Genomic DNA, 27,449 nt, shown 5'->3' with positions numbered 1-27,449 from the left:
GCATGAACTTCGTGGAAAGGAAGAAGACACTGACAGGTATATTTTCTAAACCAACACGACACTGAACTTAACATGTCCCTCGGCAGCATCCTAAATAGGTTCTGGCCAACTTGCCACCCTGTGGAGGCAGCAAGAGGGGGGATGGGCAAGAATTCAGGCCAACAAAGACTCATCACCTCCTTCCCAAGTGGACATTTGCGTTACAGCAAGCTTATCTCCTCCACCACCGGCAAGCTCACTCTGCTCAGTCCTACCACAGATCCTCTGTGGCTTTGGTCATCCCCAACCAATCACTCACTATGGCTTCCACAGTCCTCTCCTCTCGTCTGGACCTATCCACAGCCTACATGTCTCAACCCCTACCTCCTCCACAAAGCCACTTCCAACCTCTCCAGCCAGAGCACACTCTCTGTCCGCGGATAATCTGCCATGTATTTTATACTTTATCATCTGCCACTTTACACGGTCAGTTGTCAGTTTCATCTCCGGCTGTGAGTGCCGGGAGCCGCACCGGCCTCTATGGATGGCAGTCACAGCAAGGAAATGGCAGTGTTTGCACAGCTCCTGCCATGAGAAATGAAAACTGGTATCTCCTGCTACTACTGGCTCATGTTGTGCTGGTATTGACCAGGCCTCACAATATTCCATATCAGACCAATATTCTGAAAACAGATACCTCTTAAGGAAAAGCATATTCCTGCCTTTACAAGAGAGATTTTAGATGAAAGCTCTATGGATGATTGTCAAAAGGCTCTTCCTAAGGGCCTTGCAGATCCAAGACTTAGGGGGTTAAGAACACAAGAATTACAACTGAGCCTGGCCCCGAGACAAAGAGCCTTATTTAGAGTTAAGGTACAGATAAGGGCAGAACTTAAGTTAATACTTACACCTTCTCCTAATTGGTGATGGATGGCAGTCCCTTCCCCAAGGCCTACTTCCCACAAACACCCTCCCTTACAGGTGGCTGGGATGAGGATAGATAAGAGTAGCTAAAGCATTACCCACAAACAAAAGGCTGACACTTTTAGGGCCTCCATGGTGTTCACACATTCAGCATCAAATAGGTTTCCACAAACAACTTATTAACCAACTCAAAAACATACATTTGAGAGTCAGACAGAATGACTCTTAGCTCATCTATACACTTAACCTATGACCTAACCTTAGCGTTATTAACTTAGAACAAATATGTATCCTGTCTTTTACTAAGAATACCCTGCTAAATCTTTAGTTATAAGATTTACTTAACCTCACTATAATTGGAATAGTTCTGCAAGAATATTTCTGTAAAACCTGCTTCTGTACACTTTCCAAAGCATCTTATTACAAAGAGTTATCCATTGTAAAAATTCCTTTTTCTGATGTCACGTCAGGACAGAGATGCCTGCCTGGTGATCAGAAAGAATCACGGGGCTCTCTCACTCTCTCTCTCTCGCCGACACTGTCCAACCTTCAGGGGCCCCTGGACCTGCCGGAGCCGGCTCGGCCTCCAGCATGTGAGCTCTCCCCCGGACTCCAAGTCGATAATGACAACGACCTGCTGGACATCTTCAGAACTACGACTCTCTAGCGCCTCCACTCAACATGTCCAAAGCAACTCATCATCTTCAGTGTCGACCACCCACCCAGCACACACACACACACACACACACACGCATGCACGCATGCACGGACACACGCATACCCTCCTCATCCTGTCTTCTCATTAATGGAGTTCAGCACGTATCAAACATTTCCTATATTTCCTATGTCGAAAGCACTGTGTTAGGCGCTACGGAGACAGAAACTTTACAAAGAGGTGTAAGTTCCCCTCGACCTGCTTGTCAGATGAGTTAGGCACCCCTCTTCCGCTCACCACTCTCCACAACACCCTGTATTTAGCTCTATCACTGAGCTTATCACACTGAATTCTAAAGAGATCCCCCCCTTACTAGACTATGAACATGAGGACAAAACTCATGTCTTAGGCTTCTCCGCCTCACCAGTGCCCAGGACAGAGCCTGATACCCCAGTCATGGCAACGAAACCTCTGCTGGCTGGCTAGGTGCATGACACTACGTGCCCTTAGGGAGCTGGCCCTCTAGACTTGGAATTATCTGCACCTCCTCCCTTTTGCTCATAACAAACCATCAGCAAATTCTCCCGATTGTATTCTAACACTATCTACTGCATCCACCCACTTCTTCCTGCTCCACTATCACAAAAGTAGCCCACGCAGCTCTCTGGATTGCCAAGATCTCAGCAACAGTCTCTACTGGCTTCCCCACATCCGCTTGGTTATCCCCACCACTTCTCTGCCGTCCAGCCTCCACCGACCACCAGAAATAGCTTTCGAAACCACATGCTGTCCCCTGCTTTGTGCTGACTCCCTTCTGTGTGTAGCTCCAGCCAAAGCCCCTCTCCTCTTTACTTGCCTTACCCTCAACCCCAATCACCCCACCACCCACCCACACCTTCCTACCTCCATGCTTTAACTTACTAACGCCCTCTATCCTTCTACCCATCAGAAGCTTCTTTTCATCCTTCAAGACCCGATTCAAGTGTTTCCCCTCCCTTCGAGGTTATTGTTCATAGAATCATTTTTTTTTTTTGCTGCCCCTATAGCATGTTGTCTAGACCTAGAGCTTTGTCTGCGCTACTTAGCTCGTGCTAATCCTGTTATAGTTGGCTATGTACACACCTATCTTGATGACTAGACTGTAAGGTCCTTAGAGGCAGGGTCCATGAGGACAGACTATTATAGCCCCACCACCACTACTACCAAGTATCTAACCGATGCTCAGCGAACAAGCTGAGCAGAATGTACTGACCTGCCTCGCAGTATTCATTCATTTTACAGATACTTACAGAGCCTAAACAAAACAGAAGAACATTGCCCCCTCACGGCACTTACATTCTAACGGGAATGTACAGATGGTAAATGAAATAAATAAGCACGTGTATATTATGTTAGGTGGAGAGAAATGGTAAACAAAACAACAGAGCAGGGAAGGGGGACAGGGGCAATGGGAATAGGGTTCAATATTCTTGAGTGACTGAGGAAGGCCCTAGGGCACAGCGGACAAGCAAGCAGAGACCTGAAGGAGGTAAGGGAACCAGGCATGTAGACACCCATGGAGTGTCCTAGGCAGAGGATCAGCAAGTGACGCAGGTGTCTGTTTCGCACAGGAAACCAGGAGGCCAGTGTGGCTGGAGTGGAATGAGCAATGGGGAGAAAGGGCAGAAAAGAGGTCAGAGGGGCAACAGGAAGCTGAATCCTGAAGAAGCTTATAGGCTAGCTGAGATGAGAGGACCTGGGCTTTTACTCGTTTTGAAATGGAGCGCCATTACCCAAGTTCCATTTTGAAAGAATCACTCTGGCCGCTGAGTTTAACCAGCAGGCTCCCTGGCCCCAGCTGTCCAGACCCATCCTTGATGGCTGGGTAAGATGCTTCCAAGGGTAACATAGGCGCTCACACCAGAGCCAGAGCTTGCCAGGTGAGTCCTTAACTGAGTTCCAAACCAAAGAGTATAGAAAAAACCCCAAGGGAAGGCTCCAAAGCCAAGAACAAACAGCCAGGGCAGTCAACAATGCAGCAGCCAGAATGGGCTATAAGGCATCTCAGGGAGGGACATGATAATGAGGGCATGCTGTCTGTCCACTTCCGGTGTCCTCTGAACAAGGCTCCGGCTTCCCAGGCAAGGCAGCAAGTGCCGTGGCTTTTCATTCGGAGGATAAAGACACTGAATCAACGAACAAAGCTGGAGCGAATCTGGAAAGGTAGAGATCCTAACAACCAAATCAAAGCAATTGAAAGATGTGGCAAGGGGTAAAAAATCAGCTGTGAGAATCATCAAAACCAAGGAAATTCCAAGCAAGGCCTGTGAAAATATTTCAGGGATCAACAGAAACGTCTCGAGCCCCAGTAATAAAAAATACTAAGGGGCACCGGGGTGGCTCCATCGGCAGAGCACGCACCTCTCGACCTTGGGGTTGGTAAGTTCGTGCCCCACGTTGGGTGTAGACATTACTTAAAAATAAGATCTCTTAAAAAATGCCAAGAAGCCTACACGTGCATATCTAATTATAAATCTGTTCGTGAACATTTATGCCATTAAGGGAGGTGCCTCCCATCCTCAAACCAACACACAATGCAGAAAAGCACGCAAACGAAACTTTCTCTTAAATGCTTTAGGGAAAAGGTCCTAAGGGTGGTTATCTGGGGGAGGATACAAAGGAGAGAGGAATTTGTTTTGCCTACATTATATATCTTTGTAATGTTTTAATTTATTTACAAAGAGCCTATAATTATATTAGTTGATAGTCTTTATTTTGAGTTTTGAGTCATTAAAGAAGCAATAAAGACATCCCCAAAAGAAAAAATGCACTGAGCAGCTAACCACGCAAAGGAGCCCTTGGGTAAATATTTTGGGCAAGTGAAGAGATCTAATAATGTGAAGACAGATAAACACTAGTTTATCTGTATTGTGACATATTTTTATATAGCAGGGTTTTTTGGGGTCTTTTTTTTTTTTTTTTTTTGGTGATATGGGCAGGGCCTACTTTCTTAAAAGGCAAGGAAGTTACCTAAGAAAGTTCTAGAAGGACTCCTGAAGAAGGACTGGATTTCATTCTCCCGGTATTATTACAAAAGAGAAGAAGCAGTTAGCGGTACGCAAGAGTTAAGGACAATTTTATTCAGAATCAAAGCAGCCAGACAGCCTCTTGCAGTCCCACGATTGTTATTTCTCGAACACATGTCGGAGGCATTTAGACTTAGGTCTGCTTAAAGAGCTTAGGGCTAAAAAAAGGAAGTTAGCACATGGCCTCTCTTATTATTCTTTTCTACCATGGTGATTCTTGGAGCAGCAGGAAGGACTATGCACTATATTACATGGGCGACAATGAGTAGACAGAAGGGGACATAGTTAAGGTGGAACAGTTGTCTGAGCTTTGAGTTCTTTTGCTTTTTTAGGTTTTTGCTGGCTTGATGTAATCCAAATGCAACTTCATTTCAAAATTTCTAATCCCAGATCTTCCCCGGTTCTCTCCCACCCTTAGGCTTATCTATGCAAATACAAACAGTTTCTGTTGACCAATTAAAACTCCAAGATTTTCAGTAGGAATACAAGAGAGTATAAGAGTCATGTGCCGAAAGGCTTTTGAAAGATCCACTTACCACTGGATTTAATTTCTCGGACATAATTACTAGGGAACCAGCCTGTTCTGCCATTTAATGTGCCTTCCCACCAGCCTCCTTCTTCAACTCTGGTGACATAAATGATGTCCCCTTTACAAACTGACAGTTCATCTTCATTAGTCTGCTTAAAGTTGAATCTTGCCTTTACTATCAACTGATGGCCTCCATTTTCCGTCATCTCCTAGAGAAATAAAAGCCACACCAGATTAAGCACCCATCTAAACGGGGAAGGGGCAGGAATGACATGAATTGAGGCACATAACGTGGGGTGAGCAAGGACAGAACCCCAGGTCCACCTCCGCCTTGGCTCAGAAGCGCATGCAACCTTTTGTGTTTATGAGACTGTGTATTTAAAAGGGGGTCACAGCTTCCATTCCCCTCTCCCCTCACCAACTGCCTCAAGATACTTAGTAAATGAGCCAGGAAACAAAGTAGAGTGATAAACTATTCCACCCTGCCTCTATACAACACACAGACACGGTCTTACATAATTATACGGCCAAGATTAGGTACTAATCTACCCATAAAATCTGCCTCCCGCCTCTCAATTGCTAAGAATATCTTAAATTGGCTGATTTAGTCATATGCAAACATCAAATACCCCGTAGTTACCTAAGTCAGGAGTTCTTAACCTGTCACAGGCCCCTTCGAGAAGCTGATGAGCTCAGGGGATCTTTACCCAAAACACACACCCGTAAGTCCCATACACAGGAGGTTTGCACACAGTTTGAGAGGGTCCAAGGGGGTGTGGGATGGTAGTGTTCATCAGCTCCCCAAAGGGATCCGTGATCTCAAAAGGTTAAGTGCTCTGGAAGTAATTAAAGTGCTTTGGAAGTAATAGCTCATGATGGCTTAAAGCAAGTGGGTGGCTTTTGACAAGGAATAAAGGTCTCGGAAGAGCAGAGGATGAGGCACCTCCTCCCAAATAAAAGCTCCTATTAAGACCAAATGCAGAGATAAATGGGCTGCACGGCTACAGAGTTCACCATCACAGGCTCAATAGGAGCGCACAGAGAAAAATAAAATGACAATAACAATAATGATAGCCAGTAATGCATATTGATTGGCCGTTCTGTGCCAGGCACCATTTCGTTCTCCCAATAAACCAGGGGCAGAGGAAATGCCAGCAAACTGCCATCCGGAAGTAGTTCTAATGACTTCCATTTGCCCGGCACTGTCCGCTAAACGACTCACTCGGGTCTAGGAAGGGAAAGAACGCGGGGACCTCAGCCCCAATTATCTGACCTGCTGCCCCACATGCCTCTGATGCGCGCCAGCGGGCCAGCCTGAGCTGGCACTAGGTTTCAACGTAGTTTTCCCGGCGACACTCCCCCCCACCACCCCCACCCCCGCCCCCTCGGACACAGGCAAGGGGAATTGGGTTCGATACTTACCACTGCCTTTGACTGCCTTTGCAACCCTGTAGCTGCGCTAACAACTGCTCCCTGTGGGCTTGTCTGAGAACTGTTAGCAGCACTAAGAGAAGAGGAACGCCCACATGGTCTTTCTGACAGCTGATCTGCGAAAAGAGGAAAAGGCAAGATAAAGGGACCCACTCAGGTCGGAAGCACCGTCTAGAACATAACATAAACTTTCATGGGACATTAGCAAAGGCACCCTGGCCGGAATCCTCACGGTTACCATTCTGAACATGCCAAGTGAATTTCCTCCCGCCCCTCCCCCCCCATTTGGGTGGCCAACGTCTTCGTAACCTTACTGGCCATTGCTGTCCAGTAGAATGAAAAACAGCGACAGAACCACATTTTCTCTTAACCCATTTCTCTATGGCTCTCCCCTCTTGAACCAGTTTGCGACAGAACGCCCTGTTATCCAGGGCAGAACTATATCGGGTACCAAACAGCTGTTTGTGGCTCTTATTACTTTGAAATATTTCAAACTTCTCTCTTTGTGTTTTGGCCCTTAACTGGGTGGCTCTTGTCTTCCTCATATGTGGTGACATGTGCAGCGTATGTAATGTAAATTCTCACAGACTCTGGGGGTGAGGGGGGTGGGGGGGGGAGAAGGAGAATTGGAGGGAGAGTGTGTCTGGGAAAAAAGATGCCGTCTTCAAAAATCACACTCGAGAATCTTCTCTTCCTTGAAACCTTGTGAAATTCGATCAGACCAGTGCCGAGCCGGGTGTTTTCCGTATGCTGACAGTGTGCTCAAGAGAGAAGCTGGCTTCCTGACAAATTCAAATGAGGGTTCTTTTCCTCTCCGTTTATTTTTAAAAGACATAAACTGCAAAAGTCTAAAGCCCAAACATTCCCTAGGCGACAAGCTCAGTATCCAAGTAATTTCCTTGATGCTGTGGGTTTTAACTTTCACCTCCTTGTATTTTATAAATATCCACGGCAAGGGAAGAGACTATGAAACTTGCTAGCAGAGTTTGGCAAAGGAACGTATAATTTGGATGGCATAATGTTAGAATGATACGATCCTCCCTGCCTAGCACTGGCTAGTTGTCATACGTGTTAAATATAGTTACTCGAATTAGCTGTACTTTCTGCTATACGCCTTTGCAGTAGCTCCAAAGCCTTCCTTTTTCCCAAATAGCAAAAGAACAACTCTAGGGAAGTATTTTTACATGTATTGCTATTATATACAACTCTTTTGACGAAAACTATAATTACTTGATAGCTTCCTAGATGCTCCATTCTATTTGGCACTTGCCTATACTGTCTGCTCCTGTGTGCTAATTGTTTCACGGGGGGTAAGTTGAGTCTCCCTAAATAGACGGTCATTTTCTCAGGGGCAGGGACCATATCTTACACTTCCTTTGTAGCACCTGACGGTGCTGGGCATACAGCCTGCTGACTCTCCCAACGGTCTGACCAGCAAGACCTGTGTTTGGGGGTCGGTCCGATGTGGGTTTGAATCCCAGCTCTGCCACTTACTTTTTCTGGTTGGGCAACCGCGGGCCTGACTTCCCTTATCTGTAATATGGACGTAATAATAATACCTACCCCCAGGGTCATTCCCAAGAGCAGACCACCAATGACTGTTAGAATTGCTTAGACCCATGGTGAGAGCTCAATGCATTTTAACTATGGTTATTCCCAGCCAGTTATAGGAAAGGTGCCCTCTCACAGGAGTTAAGGTGATATTTCAAGGCTGGGGGCATTTTCCTCAAGTTTACTAGGATTTAGAGTTAAGACCTCCAATGTGGTGGGTGTTAAACATTTAAATAAAAAATAGTCTTCTCACTCACTACGATCCTGAGGTTGCGTTTCCAGCGCAAGGTTACTGACACCGTCTTTTACGTGGACAAACACACACAAAAATCTATGAGAAAAACATGTCTCTCGTGGGGAAGTAACTGGTACCTTCTGTAAACTTTATGAATAGGGGAACTCGTCTTTTCCTTTTCATTTTCTGTCTTGTTGTACTCAGTTGCTTATTCCCCGTAGCTTTGGATGGAATAGCTTCTTGGTTCCTATCCTTATATGAAGGGCATCACAATAACATCTGTGATAGGTATGTTTAAATCCTAAACTATGAACAATTTACAAGGAGTGCCCGGGTGGCTCAGTTGGTTAAGCCTCCGACTCTCAGTTTTAGCTCAGGTCATGATCTCACGGTTGGTGGGTTCAAGTCCTGCATGGGGCTCAGTGCGGGCAGTGTAGAGCCTGCTTGGGATTTTTTCTCTCTCTCTCCCTCTCTCTCTCTCTTTCTCTCTCTCTCTCTGTCCCTCCCCTGTTCACTCTCTATACCCCCCCCAAAAAATAAATAAATATATTTTAAAAAGCATGGGACACCCACTGGAGTCTACTGGCTAGTAGGGAAGAGATGTGCACTGGTCAAACAATCCTGGCCATGGTCGGCCCCTAGGGCAGTGAGAAGCCTGTGGATCCAAATGGGTCATGCACGACTCATAAATCACAAACCTGGCTCACCTTCTGTGGCTTTGTTGACAGCTAAAAGTGTGCTCAGAACCTTGGAGAAATTGACCCCTGAATAAAGGTCATCGGGATCAAACACCTATGAGAAAGGAAATTGAAACCGTCAGACACCGTTGGGGACTCAATGCAGCAAACCGACCTGTCAAACAGGCCACTGCCTCCAGCTCTCAGGAGAAAATGATGTAAAAGCCAAGAGCCGAGCCTCTGCACAGCTTTGGGAGAAGTGAAAGCGGCCGTGGAGCCGCCTAATGAAATGACATGTGGCAGGGCCCTGGGTGACTCAGAGGGAAGCAGTGCTGGGAAACGAGAGCCGAGCTGAGAAGCAGAGTCCCCCCAGCCACCAGCAGCCGCGACCTGTCGCTACGCAGCCCCGTTATAGGAGCCCCACGTGCAAGGTTACGGATCGTGCCCACTGCCTCCACAGCACCCTTCCAGCCCACGGAGAAGGTGCTGGAGCCCTTCTGACAGGTCTCCATCCTCACGGTTCAACTGCTGGACTCAGGAGGGCCACTGGGCACACTGCCTTTTCCTCTGCTGTCCTCGCCGCTGTCACCTACTGGGTCCCAACGGCCTGGGACCCCCACTCCATGTCCCTCAAAATTTCCAGGTCTGTCTGCCCTTGGCTCCCAGCCTTGGGTCCCGGTTTCTGCTGCTTGACCCCGCCCCTCTCAGCTCATCTTCGTGGATCGGAATCTGTGCCGGCTCAGGTGACTTTTCCAGACGTGACCTCCCGCCTTCCTAATACTCCTCAAGGGTCAGCAACAAAACACAACATAAATACGATATTTCACTTTGCCTTCATTCTGATATGCCACCGTCCCTGGTGAAGACTCCAATCGGTTGTTGTTTTAAAGACAAATGAATTGCTGATTTGTAAATGTTTTCAATGGACTAAAATGTATATGGAGTTCTTCTAGTCTCATCTACGTATGTTTGAAGCTAGCAATATTCTCGAACGCAGGCACAATCTATTCATCTGCCAGCCAGCCCACAATGTAGATATACGTATCTGTAGATAATCAGATGCCCATGACCTGCCTGGAAGTGTACCTTCTAAAAACATTTCCTTCCAGGAGGGCTAGAAGTTTGAATCTTCTTTTCCCAGATGCAGTGACAGGAATGAAATGTACCTTTTCACATGGGACACGACTGGTAATGGCTCGCCCCATTAAATGGAGCCATGGGTTTCATTCCTAATCTGCGTGTTTTCTGAAAGCCACGTGAAGGCACAATTTCATCTTCTTTGTGTACATATTCTCCAAGACTGAAGCTCTGTCTCTAGAATGAAAATGTATAGTATCTATTTTTTTTCAAATGGAGGAGCGTCAATATAGATAATATGTGCAAATATGAACCTATACAAGTCTGTGTATTCTGGGATTGACGATGATACTATTCATTTAATCAATGAATGTTTTGCATTCAAACTTAATATGGCTGAAAAGCCCAATCACATCTACAAATGACACGCCAGAGGCACCTGGGTGGCTCAGTCAATTGAGCATCTGACTCCTGATTTCGGCACAGGTCAGGATCTCATGGTTCGTGAGAGCTAGCCCCGAGTGGGGCTCCGTGCTGGGCGTGGACCTTGCTTGAGTTTCTCTCTCTCCCTTTCTCTCTACCCCTCCCCTGCTCATGCTCTCTCTCTCTAGAAAAAAAAAAAAAGACATACGTATTCTACTTTTAGTAAAAGAGTAATCCTAATATTACTAAAGAGTCGAATGACACTACAATCCAAATATGTTTCTGAATACCACAGTATGAAATTCAAAGTTGTCCAGGAATAAAGGGGTAGGCGTTCTGTTTTCGTTTGCAACAGACCCTGGAGAGAGTCTCCCATATCCCAGAGGATTCCAGAGTCACTGAATCTCCCTTAGATAACATCAGTGGGAAAGTCTTCATGACATGTATGCCAAAATGGTAACAAAGCCAGCAATTCATTTGTTTTTAGCCCCTAATTCCTTTTTTAAAAAAAAATTTATAGTTTATTTATTTTTGACACAGAGAGAGATAGAGCATGAGTGGGGGAAGGGCAGAGAGAGAGGGAGACACACAGAATCCGAAGCAGGCTCCAGGCTCTGAGCTGCCAGCACAGAACCTGATGCGGGGCTCAAACCCACAAACTGTGAGATCATGACCTGAGCTGAAGTCGGACGCTTAACCAACTGAGTCACCCAGGCGCCCCTAGCCCCGAATTCCTAATGGGAGTGTGGCTGCATGTGCTGGGTAGGTGTGGGGGAGACAGGTAGCATAAAATAAAAAGCACAAGTAAAAATTAGCAGAATAAGACACGAGAACAATAGCTGTGATAAAAAAAAAAAAACCCACCCCCTTTCTTTTTGGGTTGCTCCTTATCCAGATTAACTGACTGCTTATATGTGACAATAGTGGTCCAGGAAAGGGGCCAGTACCCAGAGAAGGGTACTTGGCTGAAATTAAGACAAATAACCTGATCAGAAAATGAAACACATTGGGGCACCTGGGTGGCTCAGTCAGTTAAGCGTCCGACTTCAGCTCAGGTCAGATCTCACGGTTCGTGGGTTCGAGCCCCGCATCGGGCTCTGTGCTGACAGCTCAGAGCCTGGAGCCTGCTTCAGATTCTGTGTCTCCCTCTCTCTCTGCCCCCTCCCCTGTTCACGCTGTCTCTATCTCTCTCTCAAAAATAAATAAAATTTAACTAAAAATGAATTAAATTATTATAAACTTAAAAAATTATAAATTAAAAAAAAAAGAAAATGAAACACACATCCACAAGAGTCACTGCCTCTGCTTGCAGGAAGTTGCCTGGGCTACACAGAGTTTCCTTTCTAGAAGTCTACCCACAGACACTGTTTTCCCATGGCAAGCCCACTCTGGAGCACCAGAAACCACACAGGAAGGAGGTGGAAGAGGCCTCTAGGGAATCGCAGAGACAGCAGAGCCTAAGAGTTATGATTTCAGAGCAGTTGGAAGATTAAATATAACCAGGAACACCCCTTCACCACACCACACCCTTCCAAACCGCCAACTGAAGGCTATTCAAAATTCCACCCCAGACTCTTCTTCCATGCACGAAGTTTGGTGCCCTACTAAAATGGAAACCCTGGGGTGCCTGGGTGACTAGTCGGTCAAGGGTCTGACTTCGGCTCAGGTCAGGATCTCGCAGTCCGTGAGTTCGAGCCCCGCGTCGGGCTCTGTGCTGACAGCTCAGAGCCTGGAGCCTGCTTTGGATTCTGAGTCTGCCTCTTTCTCTGCCCCTCCCCACTCATGCTCTCTCTCTCTCTGTCTCTCAAAATAAATAAACATTAAAAAAATGTTTTTAAATAAAATAATAAAATGGAAACACTGGGAAGGAGCACAGCACTTTCAGCTGTTATCCGTCTTTTCGAAATGAGAGGCAGGAGACCCAGGTTAGAGTTGATGGTGTGAAAAAACTAAAGACATCGGTGCCCAACTGGGAAAAAGCAAGGGAGACTTGCCGGACGCAGTGGAGAGGGTGAGAAAATGAGGGCGATCAGGCCATTTGCCTGGGACTGGTCCCAATCACTGACACACACAAAATGGAGACCCAATTCCCCTTCGCTGTCCGCAGGGCACTGGGGCTGGTTAAAGGAAACACACATTTGCACAGCTACGGCGTCTGTGCTTTGCCAATGCGAAGCCGTGATGTCATTCCCCTTCTGCTGCTCCGTGGTTAGTGTGGCACGAAGCTGAGTCCCAGATTCGCTGGACTCTCTCTGTACCATGTGGGTCCAGACATTAGCTGGTTAGTTGCAGCTGGATCTGTGAAGGTCGCATGAACAGCAGGATTCCCTCCCTCCATCTACCATGACTGTGAAGCAGACAAGAAAGGACGGACTACTGCCAGATGCTTTTGAGGTCCCGCCTCCTGCAATGCGATGAGGTCACGTTCAACGACGACAACAACATGTACTCTACTCTGCGTAAGCAATAGGAGAGACAGAGATTCAATCTCATTAAAGACTTTTTGAAGGGGTGCCTGGGTGGCTCAGTCGGTTAGGCGTCTGACTTCGGCTCAGGGTACGATCTCACAGTTTGTGAGTTTGACTCCCACATCGGGCTCTGTGCTGACGGCTCAGAGCCTGGAACCTGCTTCGGGTTCTGTGTCTCCCTCTCTCTCTGTCCCTGCCCTGCTCCCACTCAGCCTGTCTCTCTCTGTCTCTCAAAATTATTTTTTAATGCTTATTTATTTTTGAGAGAGAGAGAGAGAGTGAGAGAAAGAGAGAGAGAGAGAGCAAGTGGGGGAGGGGTAGAGAGCGAGGGAGACAGAATCCGAAGCAGGCTCCAGGCTCCCAGCTGTCAGCACAGAGCCCGATGCGGTGCTTGAACTCATGAACTGTAAGATCATGACCTGAGACGAAGTCGGAAGCTCAACCGCTGAGCCACCCACGCGCCCCTCTTCCTTATGAGGTGTAACAACATTTTCTTCTCCCTAGCTTACTTCACTGTATATAATACGTAGAACATGCACACTGTGTGTTAATCGACTGTTGATGTTATCAGTAAGGCTTCGGGTCAATTTGTGTAAGGTAAATTTACATAAGGTGTAATACTACATCAGCAGCTGAAATCAGACAAGACGTTAAATTTTTTTAACGTTTTTTAATTTATTTTTGAGACAGAGAGAGACAGAGCATGAGCAGGGGAGGGGCAGAGAGAGAGGGAGACACAGAATCTGAAACAGGCTCCAGGCTCTGAGCTGTCAGCACAGAGCCCGGTGCGGGGCTTGAACCCATGGACCGTGAGATCATGACATGAGCAGAAGTTGGATGCCTAACTGACTGAGCCACCCAGGCACCCCAAGACATTTAATTTTTAAATGTTTCCTCACATCTTTCCATTGCGGACACCCACAGTGACAGCAAGATTTCTTTTCCGTTCACTAAACACCAGGTGTTGATTCTGAACTGTTAGGGATGTGGCCCTATAAGCCACACAGAAATTAATATTTTCATGGTTTTACAAGTAGACCTTTTTTGGGTAGTTTTCACTTTCACTATGTGGGCTGTTTTATGACATTTTCCCTAATTTGACCAGCACAAGGAAGCAACGAGAAGAAAATCCCCCTCCCCCATTCCCTCATTAATCATACAGGTGCACCATACTGATTTACGAAGCCCTTGCGACATGCCGACACCACGCCTGGAGATATTTATGTCTCCATTCACTGCACACAATTCTCCCGGCGAGCTCGTAACATAGGCGCTTTAAGTTCCCCCATTTTAGGGGCGCCTGGGTGGCTTAGTCGGTTAAGCGTCCGACTTTCGCTTAGGTCATGATCTCGCGGTTCGTGGGTTTGAGCCCCGCGTCGGGCTCTGTGCTGACAGCCAGCTCAGAGCCTGGAGCCTATTTCAGTCTGTGACTCCCTGTCTCTCTGACCCTCCCCTGCTCACGCTGTCTCTCTCTCTCTCCTAGAAGTAAAATAAAAAACATTAACAAAAATTTAAAAAAAATTTCCCCCATTTTACAGATGAGCAAACTGAGACTCAGCAGTTACGTCACCAAGCAAGACAGTGATGGGAGCAATGCAGATACACGAGAGAGAGCTCAGAGGGGCACTTTGGACCTGTCTGTGTGCTTCCCACGGTCCCGGGGCATTAAAGAAGAAGAAGAAAGCCGTGGGTTTGTACACAAAAACAAATCCTTGAATGCTGTCGACACACGCGGCATCTGCATTGAGGTCGTCACAACCGCTAAGAGGACTAACTCGAAGAATCGTGACAAGGAGGAAATACGACCACAGTGTCCCCGCAGGGGCCATGCCGGATCCCGGTGCTGGCCTTCTCCTGTCCAGCCCCGACCCGGGAGGCACCTGCGTTTTTTGCCAGGAGCAGGGAGGGGCCGCAGTGGGCTAGTGCTAAGTGCTCATCTGGTTCCACCTCGATAGCCACCGTCTGTATTCATGAGGCATTGGGTGGGTGGGGGTTCAGCCCGGGGTTACAGGGCAAACCTAAGCTATCCCTTGGCACCTTGTGCTAACCAGCTGACAATACCAGTGACAGCTCTGGCCGCGTCCTTGTTAAGAGAAGAAGCCACACCACAGAACGGGGTGTCAGAACAGGGTAACATCTCTAATGTCACCAGGATTCAGTCTTACTCAATCGACTTCTATTTAAAGTTCATTTGGGGGGTGGGGGGGGGGCTCAGTCGGTTGAGCATCTGACTCTTGGTTTTGGCTCAAGTCATGATCTCATGGTTTGTGGGTTTGAGAACTTCATCCGTCAGTGTAGAGCGTGCTTGGGATTCTCTCTCTCTCCCTCTCTCTCTGCCCCTCCCCTGCTGGTGCACTCTCTCTCTCTCTCAAAATAAATAAACTTAAAAAAAATAAAGTTAATTTAGGGTTTGGAGTGAGCACAATAGGCTCCATCACTCAACTGTTAAAATTCAATCAGAGCGCCTGGGTGGTTTAGTCAGTTAAACGTCAGTCTTCGGCTCAGGGAACGATCTCACGGTTCGTGGGTTCGAGCCCCGCATTGGGCTCTGTGCTGACAGCTCAGAGCCTGGAGCCTGCTTCAGATTCTGTGTCTCCTTCTCTCTCTGCTCCTCCCCCACTCACGCACGCGCGCTCTCTCTTTCTCTCTCTCAAAAATAAACATCAAAAAATTTTTTAAAAAATTAAAACCCAATCAACTAAAAAGCACGTGATTTGGTGAAACCACATGGATGCAGCTTCTGTTTGGGGCCCATTAAAAAAAACAAAAACAAAAAACAGACTCCAAATAGTGTAAGAACATTCCATCTCTCCCTCATTCCTACTGGGTAAAATCTTCCACGTAGCCCATCTTGAAGCATATTCTCCAGTTCTCACAGCTGAGCACGCTGCCTCTGTTGACCCCTGAGCTTTGGAGGAAATGTCATTACGTGGTACAACAGAGCAAAGCAAATCTGACTGCTTAGTCATATCTCACTGGGTGGCACTGCTCCCGGCTCTGCGAGCACAACCCAGGATGTGTCCACACAGCTCCTCCTGAAAGCACTCCCGGAGTCAGCACCGAATAATACTCTTCGCTCAGAAACTGCACTCAATTAGCCGCCGGCATTCCGCTTACTAGAATGCAGCAGACAGCATTTGCGTCCTGCTTGGTTTTAAATAAGAACTTCCTCTCGGATATGGAGCAAACTTAAAAGAGCCCACCCTGTTCTCCACTCCTCTCTTATTTCCTTCCTTTCTCTCCCTTTCAGCAGTTCGGGGAACAAGATCTGACTTGTGCGCGTAGCCGCAATAACATCAGGGTTTGAAAAGAGCACCGGTGTGAGGGTCAGAAGGTCTTGATTCCGATCCCAGATTTGTCACTGCGGAGCAGTTGTGAGGACCTCAGGAAAGCAATGCCACTTTCCTGCGGCTCTGTTTCCCTTCTGGAACGTGAGAGAGGGCGTTGACCAAACCAACACAGCACCGGGAAAGGCTCGCCCTCATATCGCTCTCTCCCAAGGGAGAAATCTGCATGATAAGCCAAATCAGAAATAGCAATGTGTTGGATAGTAGATAATCTAGGCAAAGGGGTTCTAGGATATCACAGGCTAATGCAACTACTACCTGTTTATCAGTGGACTTTTGCAAAATGTCATTTTTAAAAAATGACCTATTTGGGGAGCCTGGGTCGCTCAGTCAGTTAAGCATCTAATGCTTGATTTTGGCTCGAGTCATGATCTCACGGTTAATAGGACCCAGCCCCGCATCAGGCTCTGTGCTGACAGCGTGGAGCCTGCTTGGGATTCTCTCTCCCTCACGCTGTCTCTGCCTCTTCCCCGCTGACTCTCTATCTCTCTACCAAAATAAATAAAAATAAAAACATTAAAAAATAAAAAGAGGGGCGCCTGGGTGGCTCAGTCGGTTGAGCACCTGACTTCAGCTCAGGTCATGATCTCACAGTTCGTGAGTTCAAGCCCCCCGTGGGGCTCTGTGCTGACAAGCCTGGAGCCTGTTCAGACTCTGTGTCTCCCTCTCTCTCTCCCCCTCCCTGGCTCGTGCTCTGTCTCTCTCTCAAAAATAAATAAACATTTTAAAAAAATAAAGCTAATTTAAATTTAAATTTAAAAATGACCTATTTATAAATTCTGCTTCTATCTTGCTGCCACTGCCTAGTGGCACTTGGCATGTGACTGTGGACAGCTTTAACCGTCTCCATTCTTTTAATTTTTTTTTAACATTTATTTATTTTTGAGAGACAGAGTGAGACAGAGTGTGAGCAGAGGAGGGGCAGAGAGAGGGGGAGACACAGAATCTGAAGCAGGCACTAGACTCTGAGCTGTCAGCCCAGAGCCGGATGCCGGGCTCGAACTCACAAACCGTGAGATCATGACCTGAGCCAAAGTCAGACACTTAACCGACTGAGCCACCCAGGCGCCCCTAACCATCTGCATGCTTTTGTCTCGGTGGATTTGTACAGCGTCATTCTCCATAACTAATACGGGCTTCTAGATCACCTGGACCGTATAGAATCCAGAGCCAGGAAGTTCAGCTCCACAGAGCGCCCGTGACAGGAGGGAAGATCTGAGAGTAACCCCCTAATTGCTCACATCTCATCACAACCTCACCAAATCCTGCTGGCCGCTTCCGAATTGCCAACACCTTATGGCCTCCAAACTCCCTGGTTAGCACTCCTTTTGGGGAAAGACCCGTTTCTCCACAACAAGGGGTTATCTTCAATGGAGTATTAAGTGTTCTGAGAAGGAAGGGAATGAATGAGGAACGACCTAGGCATCTTCAGATGAATGAATGAGGAATGATCTAGGCACAGAGAGAATAACAGGCTTTGGATGATTTCACCAAGAAGAGAGTAGGCAGGACGGGAAGGGAGAGATGAAATCTCTCTTGTTAATAGGGTTTGCCAAGCCGAGGACAGGAAGCAGGGCGCCAGAATCAGCTGCTGCTCGGCCAGACGCCATTGCGGCCTGCCCCCCCCCGCCCCCCTGCATTCTTGTCACTAGAGCCTTTGCAGGAGCTGCATAGGCTGCCAGTTTTGAGGGGCGGGGCGGACGGCTGATTCCTCAGCTGCTAGAAGCATCTGGATGCCAGACCTGGGGGCGTCCTCCCCGCACCCCTCCGGAGAAGGGGCCTTCTTTCTGAGCGTTCCAAATTGGAATGTGGGACACATTTTCCCAGAGACGTAGTGTCACATCTGCCACTTCGTCTGTGAATTCTACAGTTCAGCCGCGTGTGTTAAACAGGCTGCTGTGGGCCGGCCCGAAAGCATGCTCGCTGCGTAGAACCCGGTTTCCACGGGGAAAAATGTTTTCGGGGTTCCAAACAATAACTTGCAAAAGCCAACTTTCGGAAAAGAGCCCCTTTTACACTGAAGGACGCCTTGGGTGTGTGGTCCCAAACGAGCGTCCGCATCCTTGATGCTTTCTCCTTGTCCTTGCCCGTTGGGGATGAACAATTACTCTAGACACCCAAGAACTACTTATTCCCAAACTGCCCATAATGAGAAAGATACAACAGGAAGATGAGAATATCCCCAGAAACTGTAAGAGCCGACGACAAGTGCCAGCTGTGTCCCAGGCCAGGCAGTCGAGGAGCCTCACATGGGAAGATGCCACCCCAGCTCGCCTAGGAGTTCGCTCAGGTTCAGGGTGGGAGCCTTGGCCCAGCAGAATCAACTGCTTCACCAAGAGTCCCAGGCACTGGAGACACTGGGGTTAAATGAACCCCACACAGAGATGAGGCAGGGAGGAGCACAACGGGAAAAGGAACCACGGTGAGGTGGCTTTACGTGGCAGCTCCTCTGGCCCGTTCATCTGCGGCCTTCCCTAGAATCCCGCATCCACTTACCCTCAGCCTTCTTTCTTCTGAACGGCCACAGCCTTCCAGTATGTCAGACGCTGTACACTTCAGCCCCCAACCACCTACCACTGGAATATTCTCTGTCTATTCTGTGGATGTTAACATCCGCTCTGGGGTTCCAACTAGAAAGTGGGCTCTGGGAAGTCCCAACAGCCCCACAGACCTAGCCCGGTATTCAACATGCGTGAGACAATCAATGATCATTCATCGGCTGATCAACAGGAAGTACAGGCGGAGAAACTGAAGTGCAAATTACGCCTCGAATGTAAGCCCCATGAAGCCCGTGCTTAAAAAACGTTTTCACTTCTGCATCCTAGGCGTCTAGATGAGGGCCCATCATGCAGCAGGCGCTTAATAAATATTTGACGAATTCATGAAAGTTTAGAAGCTCTTGCCAATCGATGATTAATCGTAATCGAAGAAACAGCATTGCCAAAATTACAGTAAGGTTAAAAAGACATATGATTAAATATAAAAAAAAAAATCAGGAGCGCCTGGGTGGCTCACTTGGGTAAGGGTCCGACTTCGGGTCAGGTCATGATCTCACGGTTTGTGGGTTCAGGCCCCGCGCCAGGCTCTGTGCTGACAGCTGGGAGCCTGGAGCCTGCTTTGGCTTCTGTGTGTCCCTCTCTCTCTGCCCCACCCCTTCTTGCACTCTGTGTCTCTTTGTCCCCCAAAAATGAATAGACATTAAACAATTTTTTTAAAAAAAAGACATATGGGGGATGAAGGAAGAAAAACTCAATTTCCACGTGACTTTCCAGGAAACATCTATTGGCTAAAATAACACACACCTGTATCCGTCTGCAAAATAAAGCCCTGTAACTGTGAGGTGACCAAAGGGACTTCAGACTGACTACGTGGGTGTGCATTTCACTGAGATACGTGCCCAGTCTGGGCAAAGTCTGCAATTGCTGGCCTGATCGGTGCCTTTCGTTCTGCCGACCAAGTACCAGGACCTACGAATTACAGAGAAAAGAAGCGCGACAGATCTGAGGGATTTTACCTCTTTGCTGGGGTTGGCTATATTGTTTGAACTGTTTCCTTGTGAGTAGCTTAAATGACAAACACCATAAGCCACACCCACCTGTTTGGCGCCTTACTCTAGAACAGGCTCTGCCAAATGAACTCAGGAGAAGCAAGAAAGGGTGACGGGCACACTGAAAGCCTACAATCCACACACCTGAAGTCCCTCTTCCGCCAGCCGATCTGGGGAGGAAGGATGTGCCAAAGTGATCACCATCTTCTTCATGGAGAGATCACCCTCCACAATATATCTGGCAAAGACTTTTGGCACTTCTGGCTCATGGTCATATGTGTCACATTTTCAAAAGAATGTCCTTCTCAGAGGTGCCCATCAATGCCTAACAGACAGCTATTAGTTACTTTTCATCCACCTGATCTCAAACAAGATTTATACCTAGGGTACAGTCCACGCACGGTAAGGTGGGCATTTGGGAGCTCTGATATCAGGCACCTCAGGAGTGGTGCTTTCCATGAACATCCAGGTCCCTCCGCCTAACGGAACCCGGCCTGTAAGTGCCTACAAAATCAAATATGCGCTCTGCAGGCTGGCATTCCCGTTTCATCTCAAGCCCATCATTTCTCACCGTCATCTCCATATATGTCCCAGAATCCTTCACTTTCTTCACCGTGCCTCTCTCTCCGACATGCACGCTTCTCCTGATGGAAAACTTCGCTCAACCATTTGTTTTTGTTTTCAGTTTATTTATTTATTTATTTATTTTCAGTTTATTTATTTATTTATTTATTCAGTTTCTCTCCTTTGGCGCAGAGGCCCATGAGGGGCTCGAACTCGCGAGCCGCTCTATCATGACCTGAGCCAAAGTCGGACACTTAACTGACTGAGCCACCCAGGGGCCCCTCCTCAACCATTTGAATCCCACTTGTCCTTTGGGGCCCAAATGACATCACTCCCCTCCACAGGGTCTGCCCCGAACACTACACCTCAGGCTACAATGGGCTTCTTCTGAACTGTGTATTATGCTCTAGACTCTGGAAACCACTAAGCTGGAAAGCTCACCATACACAGCATTCCGCTGTTCAATGCTGCGGTTTCCCACAATGCCAGGCACAGCCCCCACTGTACAGGCGGTGAACAAGCACTTGCTGACCATCAGTATTTCCTGTCCACCTAAAAGTTAAACAGGTATTTCTTCCACCAGAAACACCTGCCCTTTCGGCATGCCTTCTCCCGAAAGGAAAGACGGAGAAAAGGTCATTTTTTTTTTCCTGGCAGAACTTGAGAAATGGGAGCTTATCTATTTTCCATTGCTTGGTAAAATAGATTCTTCTCAGTGAAGACTGTGATTTCAGAGAAGGGAAGAATGTTGAAGGGAGCGAAGGTACTGCCTGGGGTCACATCGGAGAAGCAAAGTTACAGAGTCCTATTGTGCAAGTGTCACACCTTGAATACCCAACCAGGGGCGCCTGGGTGGCTCAGTCGGTTAAGTGTCCAACCTCGGCTCACATCACGATCTCACAGCATGAGTTCAAGCCCCACATCGGGCTCTGTGCTGACAGCTCGGAGCCTGGAGCCTGCTTCGGATTCTGTGTGTGTCTCTCTCTCTGCCTTTTCCCAACTCATGCTCTGTCTCTCTCTCTCAAAAATAAAAATAAACATTAAAAAAATTTTTAATGCATCCAGTGCTTCCCCATTCGACAAATATTTACTGAACACCTGGTATATGCCAGGAACTAAGAGATAAATTTGCTGTCTGATGGAAAAATAAAAAGGAGAGTATGTAAAATGTAGTAAATAAAGAAGCCACCTGTGGGCTCACCAACCACTAAACCATTGTTTTCCATCCTGTTGTCTTTCCTGGAAAGTAATTTCTGGATCCCAAATCAAGATTTTCCCCAATCCTTTTCTTTTTTTTTAAATTTTTTAATGTTTTTTATTTATTTCTAGGGGAGAGAGAGAGAGAGAGACAGCATGAGCAGGGGAGGGTCAGGGAGAGAGAGAGACACAGAATCTGAAACAGGCTCCAGGCTCTGAGCTGGCTGTCAGCACAGAGCCCGACGCGGGGCTCGAACCCACAAACTGTGAGATCATGACCTAAGCGAAAGTCAGACGCTTAACCGACTAAGCCACCCAGGCGCTCCCAAGATTTCCCCAATCCTTAAAACATTCCCAAACACCAGCATGTCTTCAAAGACTGCAAACTGGTCATGTTACAGCACAAATGCTTATTTACACAATCACAATGACACTTGTGCCCCCAAAGAAGGGGTTAAATTTCTTTTGTTGGTAAAATACTGGTTTGCAGACACTTCTCACAAATTATTGGTAAGCATCCTGTTTGCTGGAGACCTGGCTGTGAAGAATAGACGAAGGGGCGCCTGGGTGGCTCAGTCGGTTAAGCGTCCGACTTTGGCTTGGGTCATGATCTCACGGTCAGTGAGTTTGAGCCCCGCGTCCGGCTCTGTGCTGACAGCTTGGAGCCTGGAGCCTGCCTCGGATTCTGTGTCTCCCTCTTTCTGCCCCTTCCCCACTCACGCTCTGTCTCTCTCTCTCAAAAATAAAGATTAAAAAAATAGACGAATTATAAGATGGAACGTTCAGGCCTGTTTCACAGGCTGTGCTCTTCCTAAAAGATGCTAAGAGCTTAACACCTTAAAGATGCCTCTTAAAATCATGTCCACACGTCCAAGGTTAGAGACATCTGTGTGCTGTTGTCTAGGGCAAGACGAGCCCTTAATAACCGTGTCACTCACTGCTTTGCAACCTGCTGCTTCCACCTTCCCTTAATTTAATTCTTCCTTTTCCCCATTGCCCTTTTCAATCCCTCAACTGATACGTCTGATCTCTGTAATAATATTCAAGTTCCCAAGAAAGTATAAAGCTGGGATTTTGCTCTGTTTGTCTAAGCAGAACTTAATTAGGAAGGTAGATCTTCTGCCAGAAGTCAAATAGAAATAATGGGTGGCTCTGTGTTCTTTCGGATGAGCCACCTCTCAGAAGCCATACACCCCTCTGCGTGCTGGGGTCCGGTCTGCCAGGGTCTGCCCACGCTGGAGCCAATCAAACAGATGTCTGGCACCCTAAGTCTGTCTTCCAGATGATGGCAGAGGAAGTGGCAATGTCTTGCTGAAATGCAGATATAGAGCAGCTTCTGAACCGGGGTGGGGGGGGCATATATCCCCTCTAAAAAGTGGGTAAGCAAAGGCCCTGAAAAAACCAGCAAGTGCCCTCACCCTTCTTCATTTGCAGTTCCAAGGCCAGACCTTGCACTTCTTTTAGGAACTAACCTCAAAGCCTTCTGCTGTGTCTTCACCTCGCATGCTGATCCCTGGGGGCCGCCTCGGGGACAACATATGACCAGATTAGAATGGGGCTGGAGTAGGGGATCGCTGGCCAACACTGTGTGGCTTTAGTAAGGAGCTATATTGTGCTCTGCTGCCCCCAGAAACAGCCTGTTAGAATCAACATTAAAACCAAATTAGAGGGGTACCTGGGCGGCTCAGTCGGTTGAGCGTCCGACTCTTGATTTTGGTTCAGCTCATGATCCCAGGGTTGTGGGATTGAGCCCCATGTCAGGCTCTGCACTGAGCATGGAGCTTGCTTAAGATTCTCTCTCCTGCTGCCCTTCCCCGGCTTATATTCTCTCTCTCTCTCTCTCTCTCTCTCTCCCCCTCCCTTGCTTGTGCTCTCTCTCTCTAAAATAAAACAAAAAAATATTTTAAATTAGACTGAGATCCAAAACAAGGTAACTTGGACATCACCCATCAGAAAGATTCAACTGGCCAAATTTTCTAACAAAACAGAGTCCTTTTGGGGTTATCCATATACATCCAACCCAATTCAGAAATGACATGCTTCCTTTTCAAGCACTGCATACCATGATTTTTGTACAGAGGCAGTTGATTTTTATCTTCCCCGTCAACTACGCCCAACTCAACAGGTTTATTACTTATTTCCTGGGAGCAAGGGAAAATGGTTTTTGTCAGTCATCACCAAACATAGAAAACCATTTGCCGAATTGTTTAACTAAAACAACAAGCAAAAAACAAAACCAAAAACAAACAAACCAGCATCTTGCCCTGGAGTGTACGTTTAAATTTCAAGCTATTGTAATTAAAATATGAATAGGTTGGTCTTAACAGGCACAAAAGTTAAACTCTCTCCTCCAGGTCATCAACGTGAGAAACCGAAAATATTCCTTTTTCACATTCTTCTAGCTCATGCATCGACTAGAAAAGAGTGAAAGGCATTCCTTATTTGTCAATTCCAACAGGAATCCGTCCAAATGGGTTCTATTATTAGCACACAAAATGGTAGCTCAAGGAGTAACTGTGGTCAGGAACTGAATGATTCATAGTCTCGGAAGAATTCGATGGCTTTGTCTTCTCCAGGTCCTGCTTGGAACCAGAACCCTACACACATTTCTAGTCCCGAGTTCTTATAAAGGAAACCATATACAAATTGTTTTCAGCCATTAAAACATGGCCACACAAAGCATCGAGAACAGTAGCAAGACCACCGGCCAAGACCTTAACGTGAACTTTTACAACCAGTTCATAAAACGCTTAAGAGTATCCCCAAGTTGACAGAAATTACCGTTCAAGTTTCCAATCTCTGCTCCTTGGATTTCACTGAGCCACGATATCACAGGAATTTAAACTGTCTTTATGTAGCCTTCCAAGTAAAATATGTAAACAAATTAAATAGGACATGTGAATAATTTTAAACACACTTCAACACACTCTAATCTAAATTCAAATTATTTTCTATGATGTGAGGCACTGAGAATTTCAAGTACAAATGAAAAGGTGGAGCACTTCAATTAGTGAGGGAAAGACGTTAATCATGTTCAAAGGACTGGTGTCTACTGGTAAACACAAGAAGAAATGCCAGGGCTGCCACCACTATTCACCCGAAGTTTCTAGAAAATGCTTGACTTTGTTTTGCTTTCGGAAGAGGGCTGTTAAGTATTAGAAAATATGTGGGGATTTTACCAGCAACTTTACTTTTTAAAGAATGTTCTTTTCTAGGGGCATCTGGGTGGTTCAGTCAGTTAAGCATCTGACTCTTGGTTTCGGCTCAGGTCATGATCTCTCAGTTTATGGGTTCGGGCCCCACATCGGGCTCTGTCTGCGGTGACAGTGCAGAGCCTGCTTGGGATGCTCACTCTCACTCTCTCTCAAAATAAATAAGCTTAAAAAAAAAAACTTAAAAAACTTTTTTTCCAAAATCAAGCAGTCTCTGTCGAACAAAGAATGGAACTAAGGAACAAGATGCCTGGATTTTGTTTTCCTGTTTGAAGGTTCCTCCATGTTTAAATTCTCAAAGTAACCAGTGTAAAAGCTCAGAAACCTGGGAGAAGCTATCATTCTACAGAGGTCACCGTCTACCCCTGCCTGTATCCCACGTTTTTATTTTTTACTTTATTTTTTAAAGTTTATTTATTTATTTTGAGAGAGAGAGAGACAGCACGAGCAGGGAAGGGACAGAGTCAGAGAGAGAGAGGGAGGGAGGGAGAGAATCCCAAGTAGGTTCCACGATGTCAGCGCAGAGCCCAACTCAGGGCTCGATACCACGAACTGTGAGATCATAACCTGAGCTGAAATCGAGAGTCAGAAGCTTAACCGACTGAGCCACGCAGGCGCCTCTGTCTCCAAGTTGTTTTCAGTGTTAAGATTTCCAAAGATCTTCTCTCTAAAGCATGACTCACTTCTTAATAGACTTTGCTTAACATAGCTAAAGACTTCAGTGAACTTTTTTTTTTCAATAATGCGATGTTATCATTTGTGAATACTAGTCTACGGGGATATATTAAAACTCCAGTTAGGAACTAGCTTTCATTGAGAGCTTGCTCAGTGCCCGACACCAGGCCCAGTGCTTTCTGTGCTTTTCTCTCATTTACTGCTTAAGAGGTAGTGTCCACCTGACAATAACCATAGACCTAATATTACCTAGCATAGACCCAATAGCGTAGTGTAGACCTAATATTACCTAGCACTAGCACTAAGGAAGTTACCAGACACCTAACAAGTGGCCAACTCAGGTCAGCTCAAGTCCAAAGCTCAGGCTCTGCACTGCTATGCGACTTCTCAAGAACAAAGGTTTCCCTGACCAGGAATCGAACGCAGACCCAGGTAGGGAAAGTCACAAACTCCAGCCACCAGACCACGCGGCTTGGGTTGGGTTGCCTGACCCCATAAACAAAGGCGCCCGATGGTTGTATATTTGGGGGTCTGCTCCTTAGAGTTTTCCTGGCTCCATTCCTGACACACTGTTGACTTCATTTCCTCCGTGTGATACGTGGATATGTACTCCTTCTATCACTGCCGGTCCGCCAAGTCCCCAGCAGCCCCCCCCCCCATCATGACCTCCGATCTAGATGCTGTTCTCCAGTTTACAAAGTGCTTCCACATACCTTATCTCATCTAATCTAATTTTCTATTTCTTTTTTTTATAAAGCTTTTTTTTTAAATGTTTTATTTATTTCTAGGAGAGAGAGAGAGAGACAGCGTGAGCAGGGGAGGGTCAGAGAGAGAGGGAGTCACAGACCGAAACAGGCTCCAGGCTCTGAGCTGGCAGTCAGCACAGAGCCCGACGCGGGGCTCGAACCCACGAACCGCGAGATCATGACCTAAGCGAAAGCCGGATGCTTAACCAAGCCACCCAGGCGCCCCTAATTTTCTATTTCTAATCCACTGGGGGAAGAGCAACCAGGTTACCCATAATGCCAACAAGCTCAGTTAGATAAGTAAGAGTTATTCGGCTCCGAGCAAGACCCTGAGGCGGTCTCCCAGGAATAAAGTGCGTAAGCCTTAGTGTAAAGAGGGGCCACCGCAGCCCAGACTGTCCCACAGCATTCAGTCATTCTACCGATCATTCATTTAATAAACATTTACTGAGTACCTGCTACGCACACCTGTTATACTGAGTACCTGCTACGTGCACCTGTTATACTGAGTACCTGCTATGCATACCTGTTATACAGAGTGCTGGGACTATAAGAATGATCAAATCCAGGTTCCTGCCTTTGAGAAGTGCCAAAACAAGGAGACAGATCAACGTGTCCACAGATTCCTATAGTGAGAGTGGCCCATCAGTATTAAGACAGCTTGGCACAGGGGCACCTGGGGAGCTCAGACAGTTAAGCATCTGACTCTCGGTTTCAGCTCAGGTCATGATCTTACGGTTTGTGAGTTCGAGCCCCAGGTCGGGCTCTGAGCTGTCAATGCAGAGCCTGCTTGCGATTCTCTGTCTCCCTCTCTCTCTTCCCCTTTACCCGCTCACTCTCTTTCTCTCTCTCTCAAATAAATAAACTTATTTTTAAGTTAAAAAAAAGAGGGGCACCTGGGTGGCTCAGTCGGTTAAGCGTCCGACTTCGGCTCAGGTCATGATCTCACGGTTCATGGGTTTGAGCCCTGCGTCGGGCTCTGTGCTGACAGCTCAGAGTCTGGAGCCTGTTTCAGATTCTGTATCTTCCTCTCTCTCTGACCCTCCCCTGCTCGCTCTCTGTCTCTGTCTCTCAAAATAAAAAAATAAAGACATAAAAAAATTTTTTTAAAAAGATAGCTTGGCACAAAGGATTATGGGAATAGGGA

General features: G+C 46.9%; 1 protein-coding gene across 6 annotated transcripts in view; it reads right to left on the bottom strand.

Annotated features, from left to right (window-relative positions):
* ARHGEF6 (Rac/Cdc42 guanine nucleotide exchange factor 6) overlaps positions 1–27,449 on the bottom strand; it is a 111,693-nt gene that overhangs the window by 67,837 nt on the left and 16,407 nt on the right. For all 6 annotated transcript variants that reach the window (XM_039217127.1, XM_039217130.1, XM_039217129.1 and 3 more), the window contains 3 exons: positions 9,077–9,161; positions 6,575–6,699; positions 5,160–5,361 (listed from right to left, as the gene is read on the bottom strand). In XM_039217127.1, coding sequence (XP_039073058.1) covers positions 5,160–5,361; positions 6,575–6,699; positions 9,077–9,161 — 412 coding nt within the window. The remainder of the gene's footprint in view (positions 1–5,159; positions 5,362–6,574; positions 6,700–9,076; positions 9,162–27,449) is intronic.

The sequence above is a fragment of the Hyaena hyaena genome, unplaced genomic scaffold, assembly GCF_003009895.1.
Source record: "Hyaena hyaena isolate Hyena2069 unplaced genomic scaffold, ASM300989v1 scaffold_669, whole genome shotgun sequence".
Lineage (NCBI taxonomy): Eukaryota > Metazoa > Chordata > Mammalia > Carnivora > Hyaenidae > Hyaena > Hyaena hyaena.
This window is presented reverse-complemented; position numbering and strand designations above follow the sequence as displayed.